The sequence below is a fragment of the Lolium rigidum genome, chromosome 3, assembly GCF_022539505.1.
Source record: "Lolium rigidum isolate FL_2022 chromosome 3, APGP_CSIRO_Lrig_0.1, whole genome shotgun sequence".
Taxonomy (NCBI): Eukaryota; Viridiplantae; Streptophyta; class Magnoliopsida; order Poales; family Poaceae; genus Lolium; species Lolium rigidum.
In genome coordinates this window covers 292,777,772-292,803,692 of record NC_061510.1, presented here as the reverse complement: position 1 = coordinate 292,803,692, position 25,921 = coordinate 292,777,772, and the positions used below count along the sequence as shown (strand labels likewise).

The 25,921-nt window shown below is 46.2% G+C and overlaps 3 protein-coding genes across 4 annotated transcripts; all 3 read right to left on the bottom strand.

Moving 5' to 3' along the window:
* Positions 1–5,980: 5,980 nt before the first annotated feature.
* Positions 5,981–8,005, bottom strand: LOC124699678. The gene is made up of 4 exons (XM_047231941.1): positions 7,872–8,005; positions 7,374–7,535; positions 7,083–7,281; positions 5,981–6,378 (listed from the first exon to the last, which is right to left on the bottom strand). The coding sequence occupies exons 2-4, from the start codon at positions 7,521–7,523 to the stop codon at positions 6,362–6,364; spliced, it is 366 nt and encodes a 121-aa protein (XP_047087897.1). The 5' UTR covers positions 7,524–7,535; positions 7,872–8,005; the 3' UTR covers positions 5,981–6,361.
* Positions 8,006–12,631: 4,626 nt separating this feature from the next.
* On the bottom strand, positions 12,632–14,293 carry LOC124699677. The gene is made up of 3 exons (XM_047231940.1): positions 14,137–14,293; positions 13,848–14,040; positions 12,632–12,791 (listed from the first exon to the last, which is right to left on the bottom strand). The coding sequence occupies exons 1-3, from the start codon at positions 14,254–14,256 to the stop codon at positions 12,766–12,768; spliced, it is 339 nt and encodes a 112-aa protein (XP_047087896.1). The 5' UTR covers positions 14,257–14,293; the 3' UTR covers positions 12,632–12,765.
* Positions 14,294–21,381: 7,088 nt separating this feature from the next.
* LOC124699676 (MEIOTIC F-BOX protein MOF-like) lies at positions 21,382–25,528 on the bottom strand. 2 transcript variants are annotated; one of them, XM_047231937.1, is made up of 4 exons: positions 24,485–25,528; positions 23,182–23,343; positions 22,893–23,100; positions 21,382–21,592 (listed from the first exon to the last, which is right to left on the bottom strand). In XM_047231937.1, exons 1-4 carry the CDS (start codon positions 25,388–25,390, stop codon positions 21,570–21,572), a joined length of 1,299 nt encoding a protein of 432 aa, XP_047087893.1. In that variant the 5' UTR covers positions 25,391–25,528; the 3' UTR covers positions 21,382–21,569. The 2 variants fall into 2 exon arrangements, with proteins under 2 accessions (XP_047087893.1, XP_047087895.1); XM_047231939.1 differs by having other exon boundaries at positions 22,893–23,094; positions 24,485–25,517.
* Positions 25,529–25,921: the final 393 nt, after the last annotated feature.

The window sequence follows — 25,921 nt, the reverse complement described above, 5'->3', positions numbered from 1 at the left end:
CCCAACTTAACAAAGGAGGTTGTCAATCTCACCGGCTTGTCAGAACAAAGTATTAAACGTATGGTGTGGAGAATGATGTTTGTTTGCGAAGAACAACAAAGAACGAGTTTGCGTAGGATTGTATTTCAGATGTAAAAGAATGGACCGGGGTCCACAGTTCACTAGTGGTGTCTCTCCAATAAGAAATAGCATGTTGGGTGAACAAATTACAGTTGAGAAATTGACAAATAGAGAGGGCATAACAATGCACATACATATCACGATGACTACTATATTTAATCAGGGCATTACGACAAAGTACATAGATCGCTATCCAGCTTGCATCTATGCCTAAAAAGTCCACCTTCGGGTTAGCATCCGCACCCCTTCCAGTATTAAGTTGCAAACAATGCATAATTGCATTAAGTATGGTGCGTAATGTAATCAACACAAATATCCTTAGACAAAGCATTGATGTTTTATCCCTAGTGGCAACAGCACATCCACAACCTTAGAACTTTCACCTGTCCCAGATTCAATGGAGGCATGAACCCACTATCGAAAGCATAAATACTTCCTCTTGGAGTCAAGTATCAACTTGGCCGCAGCCTCTACTAGCAACGGAGAGCATGCAAGAACATAAACAACACATATATGATAGATCAATAATCAACTTGATATTGTATTCCATATTCATTATAGCAAATAACTTAATGACGAGATCTTATGCTACGCTTAATTGGGTGTGTCCATTACATCATTCATATAATGATATAACCTTGTTATTAATAACATCCAATGTTCATGATTATGAAACTAATCATCCATTAATCAACAAGCTAGTTTAAGAGGCATACTAGGGACTTCTTGTTTGTCTACATATCACACATGTACTAATGTTTCGGTTAATACAATTATAGCATGATATATAAACATTTATCATAAACATAAAGATATAAATAATAACCACTTTATTATTGCCTCTAGGGCATATCTCCTTCAGTGGGTTCTATCATGTCACTGACCTGTGGGTCCTTAACACTGTGTCGTTTGACACGTTACGCAAGTGGGGACACACGTCCTCCGCTTTTTCTGGCACGCGTGATGTAGCGCATGTTTAGTTACCTCAAAGTAAAAAGACTCATTTGCCCTTGTAAACATGTGGAAGGCATCAAATCCATTTCCTTTCCATTTAACGGTGCGATGAATCAATCCGTTCCTATAAACCATCGTCTTCTTCCTTATTTTTTCCCCTTCGCTGCGCCGTTCAAGTCTCCTCTCTCTCTCTCCTTCGCCATTGCCATCCTCAAGCTCCGCTCACCTGCGCCGCCAAACACTCTCTTTTTCCGCCAAAGCTCGCTGATGTCTACGCACGCTTCTATTCCTGTAGACAGTGTTGGGCCTCCAAGAGCAGAGGTTTGTAGAACAGCAGCAAGTTTCCCTTAAGTGAATCACCCAAGGTTTATCGAACTCAGGAAGGAAGAGGTCAAAGATATCCCTCTCAAGCAACCCTGCAATCACGATACAAGAAGTCTCTTGTGTCCCCAACACACCTAATAAACTTGTCAGATGTATAGGTGCACTAGTTCGGCGAAGAGATAGTGAAATACAAGTAGTATGAATTAATATGAGCAGTAGTAACGGCGCCAGAAAATAGCTTGTCGGCGTGCGATTGATGGTAGTAATATTGCGAGAAGTAAAGATGCGATAAAACAAGAAATAAATGATGATTGCAGTATTTGGAAACAAGGCCTAGGGATCATACTTTCACTAGTGGACACTCTCAACATTGATCACATAATAAAACCACTCTACACTCTCTTGTTGGATGACAAACACCATTAATTGTGTAGGGCTACAAGAGCACCTCAATGCCGGAGTTAACAAGCTCCACAACATTCGATGTTCATATTTAAATAACCTTAGAGTGCATGATAGACCAACGCAATTATACCGAGTACTAACATAGCATGCACACTTGTCACCATCAAGCTATGAAAGGAGGAATAGATCACATCAATACTATCATAGTAATAGTTAACTTCATAATCTACAAGAGATCACAATCATAAACTACGCCAAGTACTACATGATGCACACACTGTCACCATTACATCATGGAGGAGGAATAGAGTACTTTAATAACATCACTAGAGTAGCACATAGATGAATAGTGATACAAAGCTCATATGAATCTCAATCATGTAAGGCAGCTCATGAGATCATTGTATTGAAGTACATGGGAGAGAGATTAACCACATAGCTACCGGTACAGCTCTTAGCCTCGATGGAGAACTACTCCCTCCTCATGGGAGACAGCAGCGTCGATGGAGATGCCTTCCGGGGGCACTTCCCCGTCCCGGTAGCGTGCCGGAACAGAGACTCCTGTCCCCCAGATCTTGGCTTCGCGATGGCGGCGGCTCTGGAACTTTTCTCGTATCGTGGCTTATTCGTATCGAAGATTTAGGTCAGGGGGCTTCTTATAGGCGAAGAGGCGGAGTCGGAGGGGTTACGGAGCCGCCACACAATAGGGGGGCGCCCCCCTTGGGCCGCGCCGCCACCCTGTGTGGGGCCCCCAGGGCTCCCCTCTGGTGCCTCTCCGGTGTTCTGGAAGCTTCGTGGAATTATAAGATACTAGGCGTTGATTTCGTCCAATTCCGAGAATATTTCCTTACTAGAATTTCTGAAACCAAAAACAGCAGAAAACAGGGACTGGCACTTCGGCATCTCGTCAATAGGTTAGTTCCGGAAAACGCATAATAATGACATATAATGTGTATAAAACATGTGAGTATCATCATAAAAGTAGCGTGGAACATAAGAAATTATAGATACGTTTGAGACGTATCACTCGCTCCATGCCTCCACGCTTAAGGCTAGCCAAGCACTCTGCTCCAAAGACCACTGCTGCTATGGAGGATGTGGAGATCTCCGGATGAGAGAGATCCAAGCTCTCAAACCAGGACAAGAGGAGCCTCAAGAAGCTTGGCTTGGCGCCAAAGGAGGACTCCCTCATCTTCCCCGGTGACGAGAGCGCTCCAAAGCCTCGAATCGGATATCGGGTAACCTTCGTTGACCATCTTATCCGCGGTCTCTCCACCCCCGTCCATGAATTTCTTCGTGGACTTCTATTTGTTTATGGAATTCAGCTGCACCAGCTTACCTCAAATTCCATCCTCCACATCTCCCTCTTTATCACCCTCTACGAATGCTTTCTCGGGACCCATCCCCATCGGGGCCCGTGGAAGCGTATCTTTTATCTCCGGCGCAACAACTCTCGCAACGTTGTCTATAATGTAGGCGGCGTATGCATTTGCGTCCGACCCGACATAGATTACTTTGATGTCAAGTTCCCCGATTCCGTCCAAGGATGGCCCAAGAGGTGGTTGTACATCAAAGATGAATCTGTCGGCAATCAGGAATACAACATTGCTCCTTTTGATGGTGCCGCAAAAATCATCAGACGCCGGTCCTAGGACGCTGAAGCTTCTGCCGAAAAAAGAACAGCTACCGACGCTTTTATGAAACGCATCCACCAACTCCAGAATACCCACGGTAAAGAACTGTCGGGTATTCAGATTACCGCGTATTTCCTTAGGATCAGGGTGCAGCCTCTGCAGGCTCGCAAAAATCCTCTTTGGATGTATGCTGGCAAGGAAGACGTTGATCGCATTTCCAAGGACCTTGCCGTGAAGGACCTGGAAAAGCTTATTCGACGCTTTTCTTCGTTGAGCAAGAAAGATGAGGTTCCAACCTCCTATCGGGTGGAGTCATACAACGGCAGCCACCCCCTTCCCAAGTTAAATGACATTTCCTTCGAGTTGCTCTTCTCTTTTTCGACTGCTCTATATTGTTTATGTTTTGTGTATTTGTTTATATACTTGTCCCTGTAGAACCATCAAGTCTCGGCTTCTCTTCCTCCCCTTCGCGAAGGCGGAGAAGTAGAAGAACGAGCCATTGTCCACGACGACCCGCAAGAATCTACTCCTTTCGAGAGTGAAGTCGATGCATCTAACAAATCCGCGGCTTCCTCCGAGAAAGAGACTAAATCAGAAGCTTATGAATCAACACGCTCTCTTCCTTCCGCTATTTCTCCAAGGAACAAGAGAAAAAGGGGTGAAGTCGAGGATTCCGGCACCTCAAAACCCAGTGGGTCACCTGTCGAGGAAACTTCCCCCGAGGAGGAAAGTGCCTTCTGCCCTTACGAGGATGCTATCGTTAGCTCGTAAGTTACGCTGCTTCCTATGGTTGCATATTTCGTGTGAACATTCTCACTTTTCTTCCTTGATAGTGGCGAGGAAGAAGAAGAACCTGCTGCTAATATGACGGCTCCGACGAGCACATCGAATACTTTAGTTCTTTCGGAAGCACGGCGTGCTACTGAGGAACCTTCACCTTCCCGCCATCAAGATAGGGAAATGTCGACTCCGGTCGCCAGCCCCCGAGCTCCTTCACCGAAAAAACCAAGGATTGGGCTTGGCGAGAGCCACGACTTTTTAGCTGGGAGTTCGACGACTCCTTCCTTGGATGATGTAAGTTTTCTTGCACCTATATTGTTTATCGTTTGTCAAGGTTTTCCCATTTGAGCTTATTTGTCGACTTTCTCTTTGCAACCTCTGATGAAACATTTCATCAATCTCGGTACTCAATTTATTGGGTACCGTGATACTGTCGAAGATTTGAAAGGTAAACCTTGCTTCCTGCAGCCTTGACTAGACTGTATTGTATTTTGACTTAACATTCCTACAACTTCTCCTTCTGCCAGAGGCCCTTGCCAAAGCTAACAAACACGCTGATGATCTTGCTGTCAAGCTTGATCAAAGCGAAAAAGCTCGGAAGAAAGCTGAGCAAGACGTTGCCTCTGTTGGAGATCTTCGGAAAAGGCTCCATGTCGCTGAAAATGCTTTGAGCGAGAAGACAACTCAACAAATTGCACATGAAAAGGTCATCATAGCCCGCTTAGAATCGCAAACCTCCTATGTCACCAGTGCCCCTTCCTCCTCTCCTCCTTCCTCTACTCCACTCCAGCGCCCCTTCCTCCTCTCCTCCAAGCACTCCAGTGACCCTCCTCTCCTCCTTCATCTTCTCTCATCTCTTCTCATCCATTCTCCATCCTCTTCTCTCCTCACCATCCTCTTTCCTTTCCATCCTCTCCTCTCTCTCTTCTTCATCCTCCAACCTCTCTCATGGCCCTTCTAATTGGAAAAACAAAAGAGCAAAAAAATTGGTGCTAGATGAGTGGAACAAATAATTCAAAAAAACAAAAACAAGTAAAACGACGAGCAAAGAAATCACGAAAACATGGTGCTGGATCCAGATTCAAATTTCAAAATTTACTAGTGGCGCACCATAAAGATTAGTAGTGGTGCACTAAGCAGGGTTAACACCCTAAAGATTAGTAGTGGCGCACTAAGAAGGGTTAACAGTGGCACACCAAATTGTTAGTAGTGGCGCACCTACTAACACTTAGGAGTGGCGCACCATGGTACGCCACCGCTAACCATTTTAGGTGCACCACTAACAGGCAATTTTCTAGTAGTGGTTCATGTAGTATCCTGTACCTTTTCAACTCCACTCTTTCTATCGATGAAATCATGTAGTAAAATGTTTCTGCATTTTATTTTATGTCAAGATTTGGAAATTCAAAACGGTGTCCAAGAGCATATGCTCCTGCTTTTATAAAGGTTTTTTTACATATAAAAGAATACATAGAAAATTATCACATCTACATCTTCATGTCCTATGTTCCCACAAAGTATAAAGAAAATATTATATTTTTTGTAACCTGTGCAAAAAAGATAATTTTGTGCTCGGAAATTGCTTTTTACAGTGTAATATTTTTCCACAACACAGCACATGTTTTCTCTACAAGAAAATTTGCAGACATGTAAAAGACACAAATATGTACACTGTCAAAAAATAAAAATAGATTTTTTTAAGTGTTCAATATTTTCCCATGAATTTACTATCCACCAAAGAACTCCAATCTATTCGCATCCCCTGAGCGTTGCCAAATATTTTCAGGTAAATACATAGTCTGCAAAACATCTTTAAGCATCATCAAAGTTTACTTCATAGTACAATACATATCAACATAAGTTATAGTGCTAGATAAGTCCTGAAACAACTAACTAAAACTCAGATGTCCAAGACGGAAATCCGTTCAGACCAGATATCAAGTTCAGGAAACAAGAAATCTATTTAGATGTACACTAGTGCATCCAAGCAACTCACATAAGAAATTCTATATTGAGTTCTTCAGAAAGGAACAGAGAGGCGCATGATCCAACCCCGGTAGACAGAACGCAGCAACCTCACGGCACCAAATTTAGTGGCATTCAGTGCAAATGAGCAAGATACTAGTTGACTAGCTGAACTACTTTTACTCAAAACTGAAACCTGTATAAAGAATAAAAGATGCAAGTTATGAAAGGCCACACCAAAAAATGGGAAGGTACAATCACAGAAATGGAAAGGCCACAGTAAATGCAGAAAATATTTTATACAAAACTCAATTGGATGATTGGCCCACATAAAAGCTTGTTCTAGTTATGTGAATGCTAGACGGGCGCTCTATTAATTGACAACCGCCCTTGTCCTCAAAGAAAACTAAGAGCACCTCAAGGCAAAACTATCTCATTATAATAATATAATATAATATGGACTAATTTGGTACATAACTGTGATTGCTATGCTAATCAAACATTATCCTCTCACAAGTGACAACAATATAGGCATGATATAACAGCCAACAAGCACCTGACGCGGCTGTAGTTGTTGCCTGAGAGATGGGGTCAATAAGGTTGATATTGGGTATTCATGATAAGTAGCACAAAATGGTAAATTAAGTCCAAATGATGCTAGTGCTTAGCTTTAGATATTTACTGATATATGTTAGGTGGATGTGACGTAACAGTCCAATAGAAACTTCCTCATTTCTAGATTCACTAAATGATGGATGCTTACTTTTCCAATTTTTAAGTAATGCGAAGTTCAAAGTTAAATTTTCTAAATTAATCAATAATTTTTCCCAATGCTAATTGAAGGACATGCATGCATATTACATAAACATAATATAGTAAAATGTGTAGTTAGTTACTTACACCCGAGGCCATAATCATGGAAATTCGGCTTGATGTTAATGCGCTCAGGAGGTACTCCATGGGTACCAAGGATCTTTACAATCTGGTGAATTGTTTCGTCTTCCTTGCGACATTTGATTTCAACTACCTTTAGATGCTTCGATACCAAGAATCGTGACCTTGGGTTGTAGCTTTCTTCTGTTTCGATCGCAGATTCTTCCTGCAGCAAACAAAATATTTTACTGAAATTAATCAACAACACATGGAAATAACTTCAAAGAAAAAAATCTATAATTCTTGAGTATCATATACCTCATAATATTTAAGATGAAGGGTAAGCCTCTCTAGAACTGGCGAGTGCTGGACAAAGTAAATTAGTCCACTGAAGTCTGCAGCCATACACCACTCACTAAGCAACAATGTTTTCAACTGGCTAAACATAACGTGCCATTTAAAATCCATCCTGCCGATAAACTGGAGAAAATAAAGATGATTAAAGAACTATTCAATATACAATTTCAGAAGTGTTAATTTAATATGTATATGTTTTTGTGCGGTTATTATTTTCCCATAGGTGATTTAAGTGTTGGCAGATTCAGATGTTTATACCCCACAACTGATTTTTCAAGTTTCAGGTTTAGTGAGGTTTGCAAGTAGAGCATACAGCCAATTCTTTAAAAAATGCATGTCTTTATGGGTACACTAGCAATTTAAAGTGAGAACTGGTAAGAACCATAAACTGATTTGAAGAACAGGTGTACCAGATGGCAAAGAACAACAGTACAGTAGTAAGGAAAAATGCAGGCATACCAATTGAGATTGACTTATTAACTCTAAATTCTTTATCCCCGATAAACCTTGAAGAAGCACACAATCGTGATTGCCGTAATAGTACTTACTATAGGAGCAACCACCACAAAACTGACTGCCACAGTCCCCAAAGAAATTACCGTTATCACAACGATCACGACAGGTTTCTCCAAACCTGAGAAATGCCCTTATCAGTGACGGCATAGGCTCAAGCAGAGGAGTATAACCCATAAACTCGTCTAGTTCCAAGGTAACAAGACTTGGGGCAGAGATGCGAGTGCGGCCATTGGACATAAAACTTCCATAGCAGATGATGAGATGGCTTAGCGATAGTGACGAGATCCTCCCGGCGTTTATCGTGCAATGTTCCATCTTCAAGACCTTCAGTGCCGGGCAGCCCGAAAAATCCAGGAACCTCAACGCTGCAGAGCTCCAGCCTTGCCAGGTGCTGGGTGAGAAGAGACACGTTTGACAGACACAGGTCCTTGAGCTCATTTTTGACATGAACCCGGAGCACCCGAGCTTGGCACGACACAGCATAACGCATCCAGAGCTCGATGTAGCGGAACGCCTCCTCGGTGTCCCCGCCGTAGTACGAGTTGATCTCGCATTCATGCAGGGCCGTCCGGTCGCGGAGGAGAAGCAGGTAATTGGCAAACATGCTCAGCGCCAGAGGGTTGCGGTATATCTCGCCGGCAGAGTTGATACGGATGGAGGGCACGGCCTTCCAGAGCGTGCGCCAGCGGGCGGCGAGCACGCACGTCCGCACGGCCTCGCGAGAGGGCAGGAGCGACAGCACCTGCTGGAGGAGCACGTCCGGGAGGGCGCCGATGTAGTCCTCGCCGCCGTCCAGATCCGGGTTCCTGACTCCGGCGTCTTCGGACCTCTCAGCCATTCCGTCGAAGAGCTGGCCCGCGCCGGAGCAGCCAAGCTGCGGGGGCGGAATCAGACAGAGCAACCAGGCGGAAGACGTGGGCAAGATCCAGTATTCTTGCTGTAGTACCTCGGGTCTAGTGGACGCCGGCGGCCGCGGTGCGGAAGGCTTGAGACCTCTACTCCCCAGACGGTGCACTCCGGCCAGCGCTCGTTTCTCCGAGCATCAGAGAAGCTCCCTTGCGCAGATATTCAAACCCCTCTCCGGCGAGTTAGTAGTTCGGGGGACGGAGGGAGAGAGCAAGACGAGGAGGAGAAGAGTCAAGCGCCGGCCTGCGTCCTCCATTAATAAGCCTCGGCGAGCAGAGGGAAAAGTTATGGCGGACAGCGATACCATTCATTTGACAAGACATGCCAAAATGATACTTTTACCAAACACGAAAACCATTTTCATCACGCCAAAAACGTAGTATTTTTCATCACGCTAGAAATATTGTGTTCCTCTGGATTAAGTGGAGTGACTCTGCGGCAAAGAAATGGTTGCATCATCAAACGATTATTTCTACTCCATATTTGGTGATGGAAACAAATCATGGTTTACAGATAAAGCAAAATTCTATGAGAGCTCGTTTGGTATCCAGGAATTCATTTCATTTGTAGCATTTTGAAATGAATCCATGCATTCATTTCATTTACATTGTAATTCCAGAAATAGACACTTATTTGGTTGTCACAGGAATTGCAAATGACAATAGAATTCAATATTGAATTTGTAAATGACTTCCATGTACTAAAATAAAAACGCATGCATCATGTGATTGCAACAAGTATTTCTCATAAAGTTTTATCCTTAAAACATTCTACAAAATACCGAAACATAGATCATAATCCACATATCATCCAAGTTTCCAAATTCTAGTCCATAAAACATAAATACATCAACTTAATAAATACAAGTTCCAGAGTTTAAATAAGTTGCACATCACAAGTTCCAGAGTTTAAACAAGTTTCATAGTTTAAATAAGTTCCAGGTAGACTGCTACATTACAAAGGAGTATCCCAATCATATGTTTATTTGCTTTAGAACCCACTTCTTCTTCATCCTTTGTGCCAATAGAGACTATCCACCAAATATGTACGGGGGACGGGGAACGAGAGAAACGCGAATGACGGGTCTCACTCGGGAATTGTGTTTACTCGTGGTCTTATTTTGGTGGAATTCCCAAATGAAATGATGGCCCAATTTTGTGGCAATCAAATAGCCCACCTGTAGAATTCTAAAATGAATTCCAGGATTCCAGGCCCAAATGATGGATACCAAACGAGCTCTGAATGAAATTCAAATGTATTGTTTGATGCAAGAGTTTAGTTTCTTAATGTGAAGAAAAGTTTAGCTTCAGATTCGTCCATTCAGGATCGAACTATGACCCATAGCCCTTGCGTAAAGATCAATTTGGTATTAGCAAAACACATACTGTATATATGTTTCCTGAATGTGAATTTTCTTTGCATTACTATAAAACCATACAAGAAATAAAATCTAAGCTTGGGCTTGAGAACTCAAATCTCCTTTTCTTTTAGGGAGTTGAGGAATTCTGCCTACCGGGGAAGCTAGGTGTGTCGATTAGTGTGTAGAAATCGTAATAGAAAACACACAAAATGTTTTATACAAAAATAATCTTTGGAGTATGTACCAATGTCTGTGAAAAATATTCTACATGTTAGATTAAGTAGCGCAAGTTTCAAAAAAAAATTGTATAGAGAAAATGCTGCACATGAAATTTTCTCTTGAGATATGGACCAAAAGTTGGGAGGGGGGAAGTTTGAAAAAAGATTAGGTTGAGGAGCCACACACCCACCTGCTCCCTTTAATAGCATCTCCAGTCGTTGGGCTCTCCAGTCCAAAATCCGGCTCTATTTAGCATAGCGCCGGATGGATGTAAAGTTCAGTTTGGGGAGGCATATTTTCCGAGCGGCGAGCCCAGGAGAAAAAATGAATATAGACTCAAATTCAAACATAAACAGACAAAAAACGTTCAAACTTAGGTGAAATTTCGGGATATTTAATATATATAGGCGAGTTCCTACATATATAAGGCCGAATTCGTAATATATTTGAATTCGGCTGGAGGGAAACATAAACTAACCTTAAAACACGACGTTCTACATGCCGAAATGGCGGTAGAACGCCGTGTATTCGCCGTCGTCGTTGTCGCTGGAGTCGCCGCCGTCCTGGGGTGGCGGCGCCTGCTGGCTACTGCTCTGGCCGGGGGCCCAACGGCTGGACCCCTGCCGAGGGTCACCGTGGCGTGGCGGCGACGATGTCAGCCGGTACCACTCATCCTCGCTGGAGTCCTCCAGCTTGATGAGTGGCGCGGCGCGGCCACCAGGTCCAGCAGCCGCCGCTGCTGCTCCGCCTCCTCCCACTCCCAGTCCTGCCTGGACCAGGCGAGCGCCGTGTCCATCGACAGGGTGTTGTCGGCGGGGACGAGGTCTTGGAGGGACCTCACGATCGCTTCGCGGACCGTCGCGTCCTCGGCCCGCGCGGCCTCCTCGCCGGTGAGGTCAGACGCAACTGCAACCGCTGCGTCCTCCTTCGGCTTCCTCTAGCGGCCGCACGCCGGTGACGACGAGGAGCGCGCCCCCTCGTGGATGACGAGGGCGCCGTTGCTGCACCCTTTGGTCGGCGGTGGCGACACCGGCTCCTTCTTCACTGTCGTCCTCGGCGTCGCTGCTGGAGGAGCCGACCCGCAGGAGCGGGATGCCGACCTCGACGCCGACCCGGACGACGACGAGGATGCCATCCATCGCGGCATCCACGAGCTCCCGTGTCGGTGCGACAGGGAAGGCAATGCCGCCGCCGGCGGCATCCCCAGGATGGGATAGTTGCCGCCCTCGATGTGCGCGAGCATGTTTTCGAGGGTGCGGCCCGGCGCGCTCCACCAACAGCGGCGGCTAGTGGCATTGTTGCGCGCTGGAGGAGGGGGAGGTCCGTCATAGGCGGCGATCTCGCGTTTGTAGCTGCACCGGAAGAAGTCGTTCCACGCGACATAGTTATTGGGGAAGAATCTCGGCTCGGCGCGCTGCTCGTCGCTGAGGGTTTCGATCACTGCGTCGATCTCGGTGTCGAGGGTGTCGCCTCCCACTGGCGGTGGCGGGATTGGGACGCCCCCCGCGCTCAGGCGCCAGCCTCCGGGCGCGCGGAAGTCCGAAGGCGCCGGGTAGCCCGCCATGTGCAGCAGCCTCGCCTCCCATATTGGTGCAGAGACCGCCACTCGAAGCCGTTGTTCACCGTCGCCGTAGCCCACCATTGCTTAATAGGCGCGCGCGGAAGACGATGCGATGAGGACGATGCGATGAGGAGTCGGGACCACCAGGCGCGGGAACTTTCCTCGATGTTCCTCGCGCTTTTGTTTCCTCCGGACCCTCCGAGCGCGTCCCGAGGGAGCCAGGGATAACATGGACTCGCCGAATGGATGAAAGCCCAAATCCGAGCGAAAACGAGGATCCGGAGACGCAACTGGACCATTTTTCGTCGTCCGGATGGAAAAAAAGTTACCGGGGCCTCATAGGGAGCTCATAGGGAGGCTCTAAGTCTTTGGTAGTTCGCCTGCTAGATCCTGCTGGGAGTACCAAACATACAACCATATGAACAAGTCAGACTGAGCAAAATAACGATCTATTCTTACATTCTATCAAATACAATCCTTAATCGTCAATAATAGTAACAGCAAGTAGACAACACATCACATCCCCAAAAGTAGGACAAGTGCTTCAAGCAAAGTGATTCAGTTTAGATGCAAGACTAAGGTTCGGTAAATAAAAACATCACATATAAGTGCACAGAGCAACATCGAACTGGATCCATAAAGTCATTGCGGCTTATACACTTCCTGATACAACCGGACTGATACATAAAATCCAAAAACGCAGAAGACAGCAAACCCATGGCTGCAGGTTCCAGCAACAACATTCTAAATGATAAGATGTAGTAGATCCATCATCCATCACAGCTTGCACCTTAATCTGAGAACTCAAAACTGCAGCCTGGAGAAACATAACATGACACAGTGAGTATGGGAGAGCATTAGTGATTGTAATGCTGTAAATGCATCAATGCTTGGACCAGCATGAAACCTGATCCAATTATTCCAAAGTTAGGAGGATCTGTTGTTGCTAAAATGTAATTGGACAGATAGACTGGCTTATAGTTTGATAGCCCGTGTTGTGAGGTTACCATTTGACGATTTTCCGATCTTTAAAACTGCAAAAGACCGCCTCATGTTAAGATGTCTCATTATTCATTATAAGAAGGACAAATGGATCCTTAATCCCTTTAAACAAGGATCCACTTTATACAGAATTCTTGCCTCAAATGCAACAATTATAATTTACACTAACAGTACAGCGTCTATATTGTCTAAAAAGCCCTCTTCCGATGGTGCGGGATTTTATTAGTATGGTCTACTAAGCACTCACTTTGACAAATTGTATAAGGGCCCATATCCACCAGTCTAAGAGTACTTCAGTATTCAAGAAGCGTATAATTACTCTTGTCCAGGGGAATGAGGCAACCGCCAGGCCTGCTGTTGGATGCCATCTAACCCTATGCTAAGAAGAGGCCAGTATGAATAGCCTGCTAAGGATCACTAATGTAGATGACACCATGGTAAATCAGGGAAGATAAGCAAAGGCAGAAGTAAGAGTGCGGCAGGAACACAGGATGCTTGCCAGAGTGCTGGGAGGCAACAGGGTCGTCACTACCAAGTGCCAGCCACCATCGGCACATGGAACACCACCAGACCTGCCCATCCCTGGCTCTGACACCGCCATTTTCGTTCTTCAGACTCCAAATCTCAAGAGTATGTTCCCCAATTTCTGTCTAGGGCAGATGGACACCAAGGCAACACCTTGATAACCATAGTAAGAACTTTTTGAACGAATGTGTGGAATGTCTACTTTTAAAGCTCTAAGCTAAAATGATTATCTAAACTACTTTGTCTAAGTTACATGATAGTTTTTCATTGTTCTGGCTTTTAGATAGTGCAGTCAACACAAACATGAGAATCAATGAATCATGAAAGGTGATAATGTTAAACTTACTTTCTGGAGCCCGAAAGAAATTTTGTTCAATGTCAATTTGCTCAGGAAGTACTCCAAAGGTACTCAGGATTGATACTATTTTGTGAACCACCTCATCTTCCTTATAACATTTGATTTCAACTACCTTTAGATGCTTCAGTAACAACAGCTGTTCTGCTAGGTTATAGCTTTCATCTGTTTCAACTACAGATTCCTGTAGTATGTAGCAAACAAAAGATTTTATACAAGGTAAATCAACAACATGCGGTGACTTCAACAATATAAAAGCAGTACTTAGAAAAACATATACCTCACGAGGTTGAAGTTGGAGAGTAAGATTCTCCAGAACTGGTGTGTGCTGGAGAAGGCGAACTAATACACCTAAGTCAGCAGCTACACACCAATCATTGAGTACCAATGTCTTTAGCATGGTAAATGTAGGGCACTTTTTAGAATCCTTTCTGAAAATAAACTGGACCATGCACAAGTGGTAAGAATAACTGAAGTCCCAAAACTAGATCATATACGCAATAACACTGAAAGTATGGACTTCCTAGGTATTAATTAAATAGTCTAAAATGGAGAAGAGCAGAAGATATTCATAAGACGTAACATATTTTTCTTGAATTCTGATCTACGAAATATATTTGAATTAGGGATACCACAAAAACTTCTGTAGAACTATGATACGACCATGGGCCGGTAAGGGCCTGAAGAACAATGATAGGACACTGACGCTTGCCTACCCGAGGACGGTGTTCTTCCCTGACAGTGTAGAGTGGCTCTGAGGCTTTGAACTTGGATTTTTTATTGCTTAACTATTGATGGAGTACATGGTGTCCCTTCTATAAGGAAGGCTCACAGTATGCCTAAAAATGGTCTATCAACTTTTGTAACTAACTATATCTTTAACGTCCTAAATAAACTGGTATCTTTTCTAACATGATTATCACTATCTACCAAAATAATTTGATTCCTAATTACCATGTCTGTCTGGACATGTGGGTGCAGAGTGACTCCTGCATAGGTTGACCACACTGTTGGGCCTAACTAACATAACTCGCTAGTTAATTAAAATCGTATAATTTCAAAAGTTACAGTTTGGAAGAGTATGCCCCACATACATAGACTTCAAGATCAAAACACCTTTTAGTCATAGTATGGTCAAATTCATTATTGATACCAAATAGTTACTTAAAACTAATATATTAAGGCTGTACACAATGAGATTCATAAAGTGCGTTCTAGAGTCCTAATCCAGTTATATCTGTAACAACCTAAGCCAATATTTCCCTCAAAGCGAGCCACACATCAGACAGGTAATCATGTAGCACCTTGCTTGCGCTTTCACCCTTGCTTAGCTCAAAAGGTTAAACCGGAGGTGCTACGTTTGGACAAACAAGTAATGCTGCTGTACCTCATTGTAATTACCCAATGACTACATGATGACAATGCTAAACTCCTTATTACAAGGAATTTATTTAATATGGCTATATTAGTTTGTTCTTTTCTTTAGGTCGATGATGATACGATCATACAACAAGGTACACAGCAAACAAAAAAGCAACATCAGGAGACTAAGATTTAGAGCAGAAGAGCAAAAAGCATACCACTTGCGGGTCACATGTCAACTCTAAGTTGGTGGCGGCTGACAAGCCTTGGAGAAGCACAGACCTATTTCTGCCGGCAGATTGAGCAAAGCATCCATCATCACCACAATCACCATAAGCTTTATGTCTACAGGTATCGTTACACGAGTAGTCAAGCCTGACGAACGCTGTCATCAACGAGGGCATGCTCTCAAGCAAAGGAGCCCTGCCACGGATGTGTTTGAGCTTGAAGGAAACAAGGCACGGGGTAGAAACACTAGTGCGGGCATTCGACCTGAAATCACATCTGGTGATGCTTAAACGTCTCAATGCTTGGGATAAGATCTTGCGGGCGCAAATATTGCAGGAGCGCATGCTGAGATCCTCCAGCGCAGGGCAGGCTGAGAAATCTAGAGAGCGGGACCGTAGAATCGCGTCCGTGAGCTCCACCCTCGTCAAGAACTGCGAGCTGAAAGGCAGGTTGACAAGAGGCAGAAGGTAGCTCTGAGTACGGATGCGGACCTTAAGAACCCGAGCTTTGCAAAGTGACACGGCGTGCCGGATCCATGCATCGACGAACTGGAACAGCTCGTCGCGGTCGTCGTCGAGGAACTCGTAAGGAATGCTGATCTCGCACTCGTCTAGAGGCACTCGGTCGCAGCGCAGCAGCAGCTGGTTGACGAAGTTGTTCACCTTGCAGGCCCCCCACTCCATGAAGCTCCAGCCACCGCCACGGGTGACGCGTAGGGCGGGCGTGGACTTCCAGAGGTGGCGCCAGCGGCGAGAGAGCACGCACGTCCGCACCGTCTCGTCCGAGGGCAGAGAGGAGAGCACGACCTGGAGGATGGCGTCAGGGAGGGCGCTGAGGATGTCCTCGCCGGTGGCAGCATCCGCGCTGTGCTTGCACCTCTTGGGCGGCATTCCGTCGAACAGGTGGCGGGCGTCGGCTCCACTGGGCGAAAGAGACCAGCTGCTCCTCTCAGGCTGAGGTGAGCATTCCGTCGAACGCTGGGCGGGCGTCGTTTCTCCCGGGTCCTTGGACTTAATGGCCCAGGGAGCGACGGCGGAGGCGACGGCGGCCTCGCAAGGGGAGGAGAAGGCGGAGGGGTAGGAATACCGAATACGGTGGGGGGGCCTACGTGGGTGGAGGTAGTGGGGCGTGCAGCAGGGGGCGGCGACTCCGGGGAATGGCGTAGGTGGAGGTGGTGCGTGAGGCGTCGGCGACTGTATTGTACTAGGGGAGGTGTGGACTTCAGGTGGGGAGCGATGGAGAGACTTCAGTCATCCCTACGCATTTCGGGAGCGCGTCGTTAGGGCAGCCGGGCTCCCTCCCTCCACTTCTCCTCCGGTGCTGCTTCGCGGAAAAAATTCTGGTCATGTTAAACACAATAACGGTGGAAGATTTTTTCATACTCCCTCCGATCCGAAAAAAGTGTCCGAAGCCATAGTATAATTACGTTTTACAATTACCTCCTTCTAAATTCAGCTATCTCCTGGACCGCACGCCGCTGTTCTTGACCGCAATCAAGGCCCCCGTCGCCGCTCGACGCCCTCTAACGCCGCGCAAAATTCTCCGCTGCTGGGGCCTATCGAGGACGGCGCCGGCACGCACGAACAGCCGCGCATATGGCCGGCTCACCTTGCTGTCCAACGCGCCACGAATCTCGTCTGTGCTGGTCGATTTAGAGTTCCTACCGGAGATCGATTTTGTACAGGCCGACGCACTGCGAGCTTGATTCCTCGTGTGAAGGCGACGGCCGGCGGGAGGATCTGCGGGACATGCGGGGGCCCGACGGGAGGATGTCTCAGGCGGGTGCCGGCGGGGGTGACTCAGGCGGATGTGGTGGGGAAGAAGAGGGTGCGGGTGAGGTGCTGCGTGCCTGCGTGTGTTCAACGCAGGTGGAGTGCGGGCTGAAGGAAAGAAAACTGCAAGGATTTTTCTGCAAATAGCATGTTCAGACACATTTTCCGGATCAGAGGGAGTACTTTCTTTGTAAGCGGGACTGTAATTTTAATGTAGGTCCACCGTCTATATAGCCTTGTAGGACTCGTAAGCCCCGCGTTGTGTTGTACCTCGTTTTTGTACGTATACACGGTCCCATGCGTGTACCAGATTTTGTTCAAAACAAGGCATGCACGACGTGAGGCGGTACTTAGGTGGATGAATTCTTTAACTGGTCACATGACATTTTTTTCCCTACGCGACGTACACATATCGTATCAATATAGACGGATATGGGTTTCGGCGGACCCAACAACAACAACAAAGCCTTTATTCCCAAACAAGTTGGGTAGGGTAAAGGTGAAACCCATAAGATCTCATAACCAACCCATGGTTCTGGCACATGGATAGTAAGCTTCCACGCGGCTCTGTCCATTGCTAGTTCTTTTGTGATACTCCAGTCCTTCAGATCTCTCTTTACAGACTCCTCCCAAGTCAAATTTGTTCTACCCCGTCCTCTCTTGATATTATCAACACGCTTTAGCCGTCCACTATGCGCTGGCGATTAATATGCTCAAACCATCTTAGACGATGTTGGACAAGCTTCTCTGCAAAGATGCACCGCTGCCGCCTGCAGCGCCCCGGCCTCCTGATGCAGCTCCATCGGGCCACCGCGTGCCCGCCCGTAGCCACCGCTGCCGCCAGCAGCGCCCCCGCACCGGGGAACGCGAGGGGAAGAAGAGGAGGCGGAGAAGAAAACCGCCCCGCCACCACCATCCTTGAGGCGCGCGCGGCTTCGCCGGCACCCCCTCCAGCGGCGGCGATGCGGGGGAGGGAGAGGGACGGCCTAGGCGGCGGCGCTAGGGTTTCCCCCTGTGCCGCCAGAGGAGCGACGCGGGGGTGGTCCAATAATTTCTTACTGCATAGTTAATCGTCCTACCATGAAAAAGAGATGCAAAAGTGCAAGTGGCGCTCCTACTTTTTTTTTTGGGGTGTAAAGTGGCGCTCCTACTGGATCTTTTAGGGTTGCTCTTATATCCGTTCTCAGAACGGACTTGCCTCCCAACAGGATCTTCCCATTAATGGCCTGATTGTAGCGACAAGTCACTTATCATTTACCGACATGGATTTCAATCCGGGTGTTCAAGTCACCTCGACCACCACGACAGATGGCTCCGAATCGGAAAACTCTGCCAATAGGCACAACAGATCAGTCTCGAGAAACAAATGCAAACAATAATGTCCACACTCCACACAGCACAGGCGACCGAATCAATCTAAAAAACATATAGCTAGGTGGGGGGAAGGCAAAACCTGCAAATGGAGGCCAAGCTACGTGTACCTCATTATTTAAAAAAAATTATAGTTTAAAAAAATTGAAAAAAAAAATCTAAATGTAGCCAATGATGTATGCTATAAGCTGAAATTCTTTGTATTCTAGGCTATACGGAAATGAAAAATCTGAGAAGTTTTATAATTTTGAAATGTGCACTATTCACTATATTCAAATCCACATATTTTTATTTTTGTGCAGCCTAAAATATAATGAAATTCACATTGAGATTTTGCACGATTGTAGATTTCATCATTGCCTAATCAACTATTTTTTTATGATTTCTTTTCAACTTACAAATATGATTTTCTAATTTTTAAAAATAAAGGGTTGCATGTAGCTCGACCTCAATTTATCCACTCCTGGGAAACGCCCTTAATAGTACAAGCAAGTTGGCAACATAAGAGCATCCCCACTCGTTGGCGCTCCCCACGTCCAAATCCGGCGAAATTTTCGTCCGGATTGGATGAAGATTTGGCGTGGGGAGCGCCGAAGTTCCAGCCGTCCCCCCGGCAGGAAACCCCCAACCTCGACCATTTGACATATTTCAAACAAATTCAACATAAAATTTAACAAGTTCGGCAAACAAGAGGACGAGAATTGCTGAAACAAATTCGGCGATAACAAGTACAATGTTTAACAAGTGCTGAAACAAATGAAGCACACAATTTCACAATTTTTCAAACAAATTAAGACAGACTAGTTGGCGTCGGCGTTGGCGTTGCCTCGGAGCCTCCATATGTGCTCCACCAGATCATCTTGCAGCGAGCTGGTGCATTGTAGAGTCACGAATCTCCCGGCGCATAGCAATGAAGGCGGCCCATGATGGAGGCACTCGGTGATTAGGCTGTGCAAGAGGACCTCTCTCTCATATGGTGCTTCTTGCTCGGTCGGAGGAACCGGATGCTTTCGCTCATCTTCAATAATCATGTTGTGTAGGCACACACAGCAGTTCATCACCTCCCACATCTGATCTTTGGACCAAGTCATAGCGGGGAACCGGACGACAGCAAATCTCTGCTGTAGGACATCAAATGCTCGCTCGACGTCTTTTCGGCAAGCTTCTTGTTTCTTGACAAACTCGCAAAGTTTGGGGGTGCTAGGGTTGGAGATCGTCTTCACAAATGTTGCCCACTTTGGATAGATACCGTCTGCAAGGTAGTATCCTTTGTTGTAGTGCCGACCATTGATCACATAGTCCACCGGGGGACATGACCCTCAACAAGCTTGGAAAAGACCGGGAGCAGTTTAGGACGTTGATGTCATTGTTGGATCCAGGCATACCAAAGAAAGAGTGCCAAATCCAAAGATCATGGGTAGCCACTGCTTCAAGTATCACAAGTGCAGCCTTTTTTGTGACCCTTGTACATTCCCTCGCCACGCAAACGGACAGTTCTTCCATTGCCAATGCATGCAGTCAATGCTTCCAAGCATCCCCGGAAAACCTCTAGCTTCATTTGTTGCAAGGATCCTCCGAGTGTCTTCGACGGTGGGTGATCTCAAGTAATAGTCCCCGAACACCGCTATGACGGCCCTGCGTAACCGGTAGAAACAATCAAGGGCGGTGGACTCCGCCATGCGAAGATAGTCATCCGCAGTATCACCGGGAGCTCCATACGCCAGACATCCTCATAGCCACCGTGCACTTCTGCAGGTGACGAAAATCCAACCAAACCGAGTGCAATCCGCCTTGCATCCGAAGTAGGGATCAAAGTGGCGGATGGCATACACAATTTCCGTAAATAGCTTTCTGCTCATCCCGAAACGACGCCGGAAAACACTCTCACCGTGCAATGGATTGTCGGCGAAGTAGTCGGCGTACAACATGCGGTAGCCCTCCATTCGCTGTCTCGGCTTGCACTTCCGGCGACCTCGTGCCGACCCACCACGCCGACGAGTTGCCAGTCCGGCGTACATGCTTGCCAAGCAACCAAGGATCATCATGTGCTCCTCGTCTTGGGCGGCTGCTGCCATCTCTTCTTTCATAAGCTCGACGAACATCTGCTCCTCCTCTTCGTCCGAGTCCATGGCCGGCGAGGCAAATGGACGAACACCTGACGGGCGTGGTCGAGGCAACCCGAGCCGCGAGCGACGACGAGCAAGCAGGCCGGAAAACAGGCCGGCGGAAGAGCAGCCGGATAGACCGTCGTCCAAACACGGCGGAATATAGGCAGGTGGGGAAGGAGTGGCGGCGCAACTCGGGCAACAAGCCGGCGGGGTGGTGCCGGCGGCGAGAGAGATACGAGGGGTGGGGGAGATTTTGAGCGACGTGGCGGTGGGGTTCGTGCGTCGAGTCACCGACAGATCGGGCCCTTCCCCGCTTTTCACTCGTCCGGAGTCCCCGAGAGCTCCCCGGGGGGCCGGGGGGTGCGTGGGATCGCCGGATGGATTTAGGCCCAAATCCGGACGAAAACGAGGAACCGGGGGCGCGACTGGGCCGAATTACGCCGTCCGGATGGAAAAACGCTCGCCGGGGGCCTCGTCGGGGGGACGAGTGGAGATGCTCTAAACTCAGACCCTTTGGAAAATCGGTCGAACTAATCCAAGAAGCAAGAACCTTCCGGAGTAACTCGATTGGAAAGTTGAACGGCCTCTGGAATAACAAACAATAATGCGAACCTGTCAAACATTTTACCTTGGACAACTATTGCATAATAGCCATCCAAACCAAAAGTAAACAAGCTTACGATATGATAGCACGACATCCGATTTACCGCATAATGATTCTGAGCTAACATGGACACCCGGCTACTCTCAGAATTGAAAGAAAGGAGACTGACAGAGCATCTGATAAACATAAGGTACAAACCCATAGCTGCATATTTTTACACACATATCCAAGTGATCAGGAGATCGAAGGTCCATCATCACCCCGGGATCTATGTCTGCTCGAAACTGAATCCTGTAGAAACATGACACGAACATAATAAGCATTGGAGTGGGGAACACTAGATCTTGCAATACATGAAATGCCTAAACACTTGCACCGTGATGCAACTTGATCCAAGTACTGCAAAACAAGGTGGACGAGTTACTACTTACTAGTCCGTTTCATTATACCCATCCACAACCTCAGGATTCTCCATTTCAAATACTCACCCATTGTGATATATCAGTGTGTAGCAAATCACATTGTTTTATATCCACCCAACTTAAATACTCTGACAGATTAAATGTCTCCTATGTTTGTGTGCACAGTGAGTTATGAGTTATAGTGAAACGGAGGGTTAACTTCTAATAGATTGAAATTTTTGCCTTCCGACAGTCTAAAAAACAACCAAAGGGCACTCTCATACTAAGTTTCACTACAAGAGCATAAAAGTTGCCCTTTGGTCAGTGTTCATATCTCGAGTGAAGAGATGCAACATCATAGGAAGTTGTGGCATCTAATGCAGATAAGTGAGATTGCATCAGCTCTTGTTATCATGACAGTCATTCCTATACATTGATGGACTGGGTTTGTGCCACATTCACTAACAAGGTTTCCTACTGGGAATAGACAAGTACTCTTCTGAAACCACTCTTTCTCTGGTCAAATGCGAGCTGACAGGGAGACACGGCGACAGAATCAAAGACCATGCTGTTGCGGCTCTTTCACATAACCCAAAGGACGAGGAAGATGAGTGTATGCCTAGCAGAGATGGTGGGAGGTGGAACAGAGGGGCGGCAAAGGGACGCGCAAACGTCCTCCAGACTGCAGACTGATGTCGGAACAAAGAATTGCAATGCACGGAGCAGCGGGGATAGCCATGGGCAACAGAGAAGCAGGTGAACGAGGTCTTCATCCTCCGGACAGAATGGGCAATCCTAAAAGATGATGTTAGGCACCCTCTGCACCTATGCTGATAACAGCGCAGCATCAATGGCCTAAATACACAGGACTACCAATGTGGATGTTAGATATTGATGGTGCTCTGTTGGAATTTGCAGCCAAAGGACAGGAAGCTGCCAGTGAGAGGATATAGATATGCAACTTCTTGGTATTAAGTTTAACCTTGCATTGGATCACTAATGTGGATGTGATAAGACTAAGTTTTCTTTTCTTCACTAAATGTGATAAATATCTGCTTTTAAATGTTTCAATTAACATAGGAATGCAGTTTGATAATAGTTAACTTACTTTGTGATGGTAAGCATCAAGAAATTTTTAAATGCAAATTGCAAATGCACATGATCATGAAAAGTAATAACAGTTAACATACTTGGAGAAAAGTAGGTATGTTGGATAACTTGGACATCAATTTGATCAGAAGATACTCCAAAGGTACTCAAGATTTTCACAATCTGGCGAACCACCTCATCTTCCTTATGACATCTGATTTCAACTACCTTGAGATGCTTCAATACCAAGAACTGTACTGTTGGGTTACAGCTTGCATATGTTTCTGTCATGGAATTCTGTGTCTGTAACTACCAAAATGTTTTACACAGATCAATAAATGATAAATACTATCTCCAACAAGGCAAAGCTATAATATATGCATAACATACCTCATCAAGTCGAAGTTGAAGAATAAGTTTCTCTAGAACTGGCGTGTGCTGGAGAAAGTAAACTAGTGCACAGAAGTCAGCCGCCACACACCACTCATTCAGTAATAATGTCCTTAGCATGCTAAATGTAGGGCACTGCTTCAGATCCTTTCTGAAAACGAACTGGACCAGCCACAAAAAGTAAGACTGTAAGAACAAATCAAAATCAAAATTTGGGAGTACTAGAGAGCAGTCTTCCACGTCTCCAATAATATTAAAATGACTATAAGATTTGGTAAGTCTGAAAAAGTCAGGAGTGATCTTCTGGAGAAGACGGACATATTATGACACATCATATTATATCTTATATTTACTAATTCGAAACTCCTTTCTAGTTCCCACATTAATCCTAGAGGATGCACCTAAAAATATAACCATATGATCGTAATTCTACAGTTATGGTCGAATAAGGGGTTACAAAGCTTTATTTCCATATGCCCAAAATCCTATATGCTTATGAGTCCATTGATCTGCCGACCTAGATACTCCTGTGGGAAAATCTCAGTTCAACGGTGACATGCTAGGATTTATGTGTAAGGGCTTTTTGTTGGATCGAATAACTATGTGTTTCATGTATTGTTGTAGTAATGAGTTCTATAACAATACTATGCATAGCAATTACAATGGTCAGCGGAATCTGGAACCACATATAACTCAATATCTGATACAATATAACAGTAACTTTTTATTTAGCTAGGTTGCTCAATGGTAGCATGCTAGAATTTATGTGCAAGGCTGTTTGTTTGATTAAATAGCCATGTGTTCCATGTATTTTATTTTAGTAATGAGTGCTATAACAATACTGCATACTACAACTACAATGATCACCGAAATCTGGAACAACATAGACTCAACAATAGCTACAATATCCAATTCTAGCAACAGTAGCTTTCTCTTTTAGCTAGGTTGCTCAATTACACTGCATCTCCCAACTTTCTTATCTTCTGCAGTCTGCACACACATATCTAATTTGATTCCACCACATACACATATACTTGATCATTCAGCTCCCTATCTAATGGAAACTAACACAATGATGTAGTTGAATGGCAAGCTAATTGACAAACTGAAAGTGTAAGGGCTCTGTGATGAATCTAAATAATATACCCCAATTCATTATCATGAATTAAAGTTAGTAGATTTGCTCATGAAAAATAGTTACCCAAAGACTTCCCATGGTAACAGTGCAAATTGTAAGGTATATGGTAAGCAACACTAGCCAGTAGAGGAGATTTTGGGGTTAAAAGCAGAAGATCAAGCATACCATATCAGGATTGATACTCGTCAACTCTAAACTGGTGGCACCTGACAAGCCTTTGAGAATGACACAGTCATTGCTGCCACCATAATTATCATGGGCTGAACATTCATCACAATCCCCATAAGCTCCATGTGTACAGGTATCAAAACAACTGTTAGCAAGCCTGATAAATGCTGTTACCAATGATGGCATGCTCTCAAGCAAAGGAGCCCTTCCAACAACATCAGCTAGTTGCAAGGATACGAGAGATGGGGCAGAAATACTCATGCGGGAGCCGGCATCCACATTTAAAGTGCATCCGGTGATGCTTAGACGTCTTAATGATTGTGATGACATCTTGGGGCCATAGATTCTGGAAGAGCGCAGATTCAGATCCTCCAGGTTGGGGCAGCCTGAGAAGTCTATAGCATGTTGCCACAAAATCACACCAGCAAGCTCCAGCCTCCTGAGGAACTTTGAGACGAACGCCGAGTTGCCACGCATCAGGAGCATGCCCACATTGTGGATGCAGACTTTGAGCACCCGAGCTTGACACAGTGACAAGGCGTAGTCGATCCACATACCAGAGAACCGGAATATCTCAGTGTATTCGTCGTTGCCACATCGGTCACGGTAACTGATCTCACACTCATCTAAGGGCAGGCGGTCACGGAAGAGCAGGAGGTAGTTCACGAAGTTGTTCTGCTTCAGGGCACGCCTGTACCTGACGCTGCCCTGGATGATGCGTAATGCGGGTGTGGACTTCCAGAGGTGGCGCCAGCGCCGGGAGAGCACGCACGTCCGCACCGTCTCGTCCGAGGGCAGCAGCGACAGCACGACCTGCAGGATAGCGTCGGGCAGGGCGCTGATAAGATCCTCGCCGCTCCCGCCGGTGGCTTCCTCGCCATGCTTCTGCCGCCTCTTGGGCATTCCGTCGAACAGGTGGCGGGCGGGCGGGCTGGCGTCGGTTCCACCGGGTTCAGGCTTCAACCGCCATTCCGTCGAACGCGCCGCGGGCGTCTATTCTCCCTGGGGCCGTTCGGCTTTCAGCCTAGGAGAGCGTACGGCGGAGGCGGAGGCGCCGGCGGCCGCGCAAGAGGAGGTGGGGTAAGAAGTCAGTGGGGGGCTTGGGCGGTGGTTAACGTGGTTACGTGGATGAGGGTATAGGTGGTGGAGCAGGCGGCAGGCGGCGGGCGGCGATGGGGAGCAGCGTGCAGGTGTACCAGGGAAGGAGGTGACGGCGGCGACTTGATTGGGAGAGGTCGGGAGAGAAGACGATGAGAAAAGAAAGAGTAAACCGCACGGCCGGTCCTAATTCTTTACCCGTGCCTTCACTTTAATCTCTATTCTTTAAAATTGAATATTTCAGTCCTAAATCTTTAGTTTTTTTTTGACGATCAATACCACATATATTCATAATAACAAATAGTACATGGTAGAGATACACGAGCTGTTTCCAGC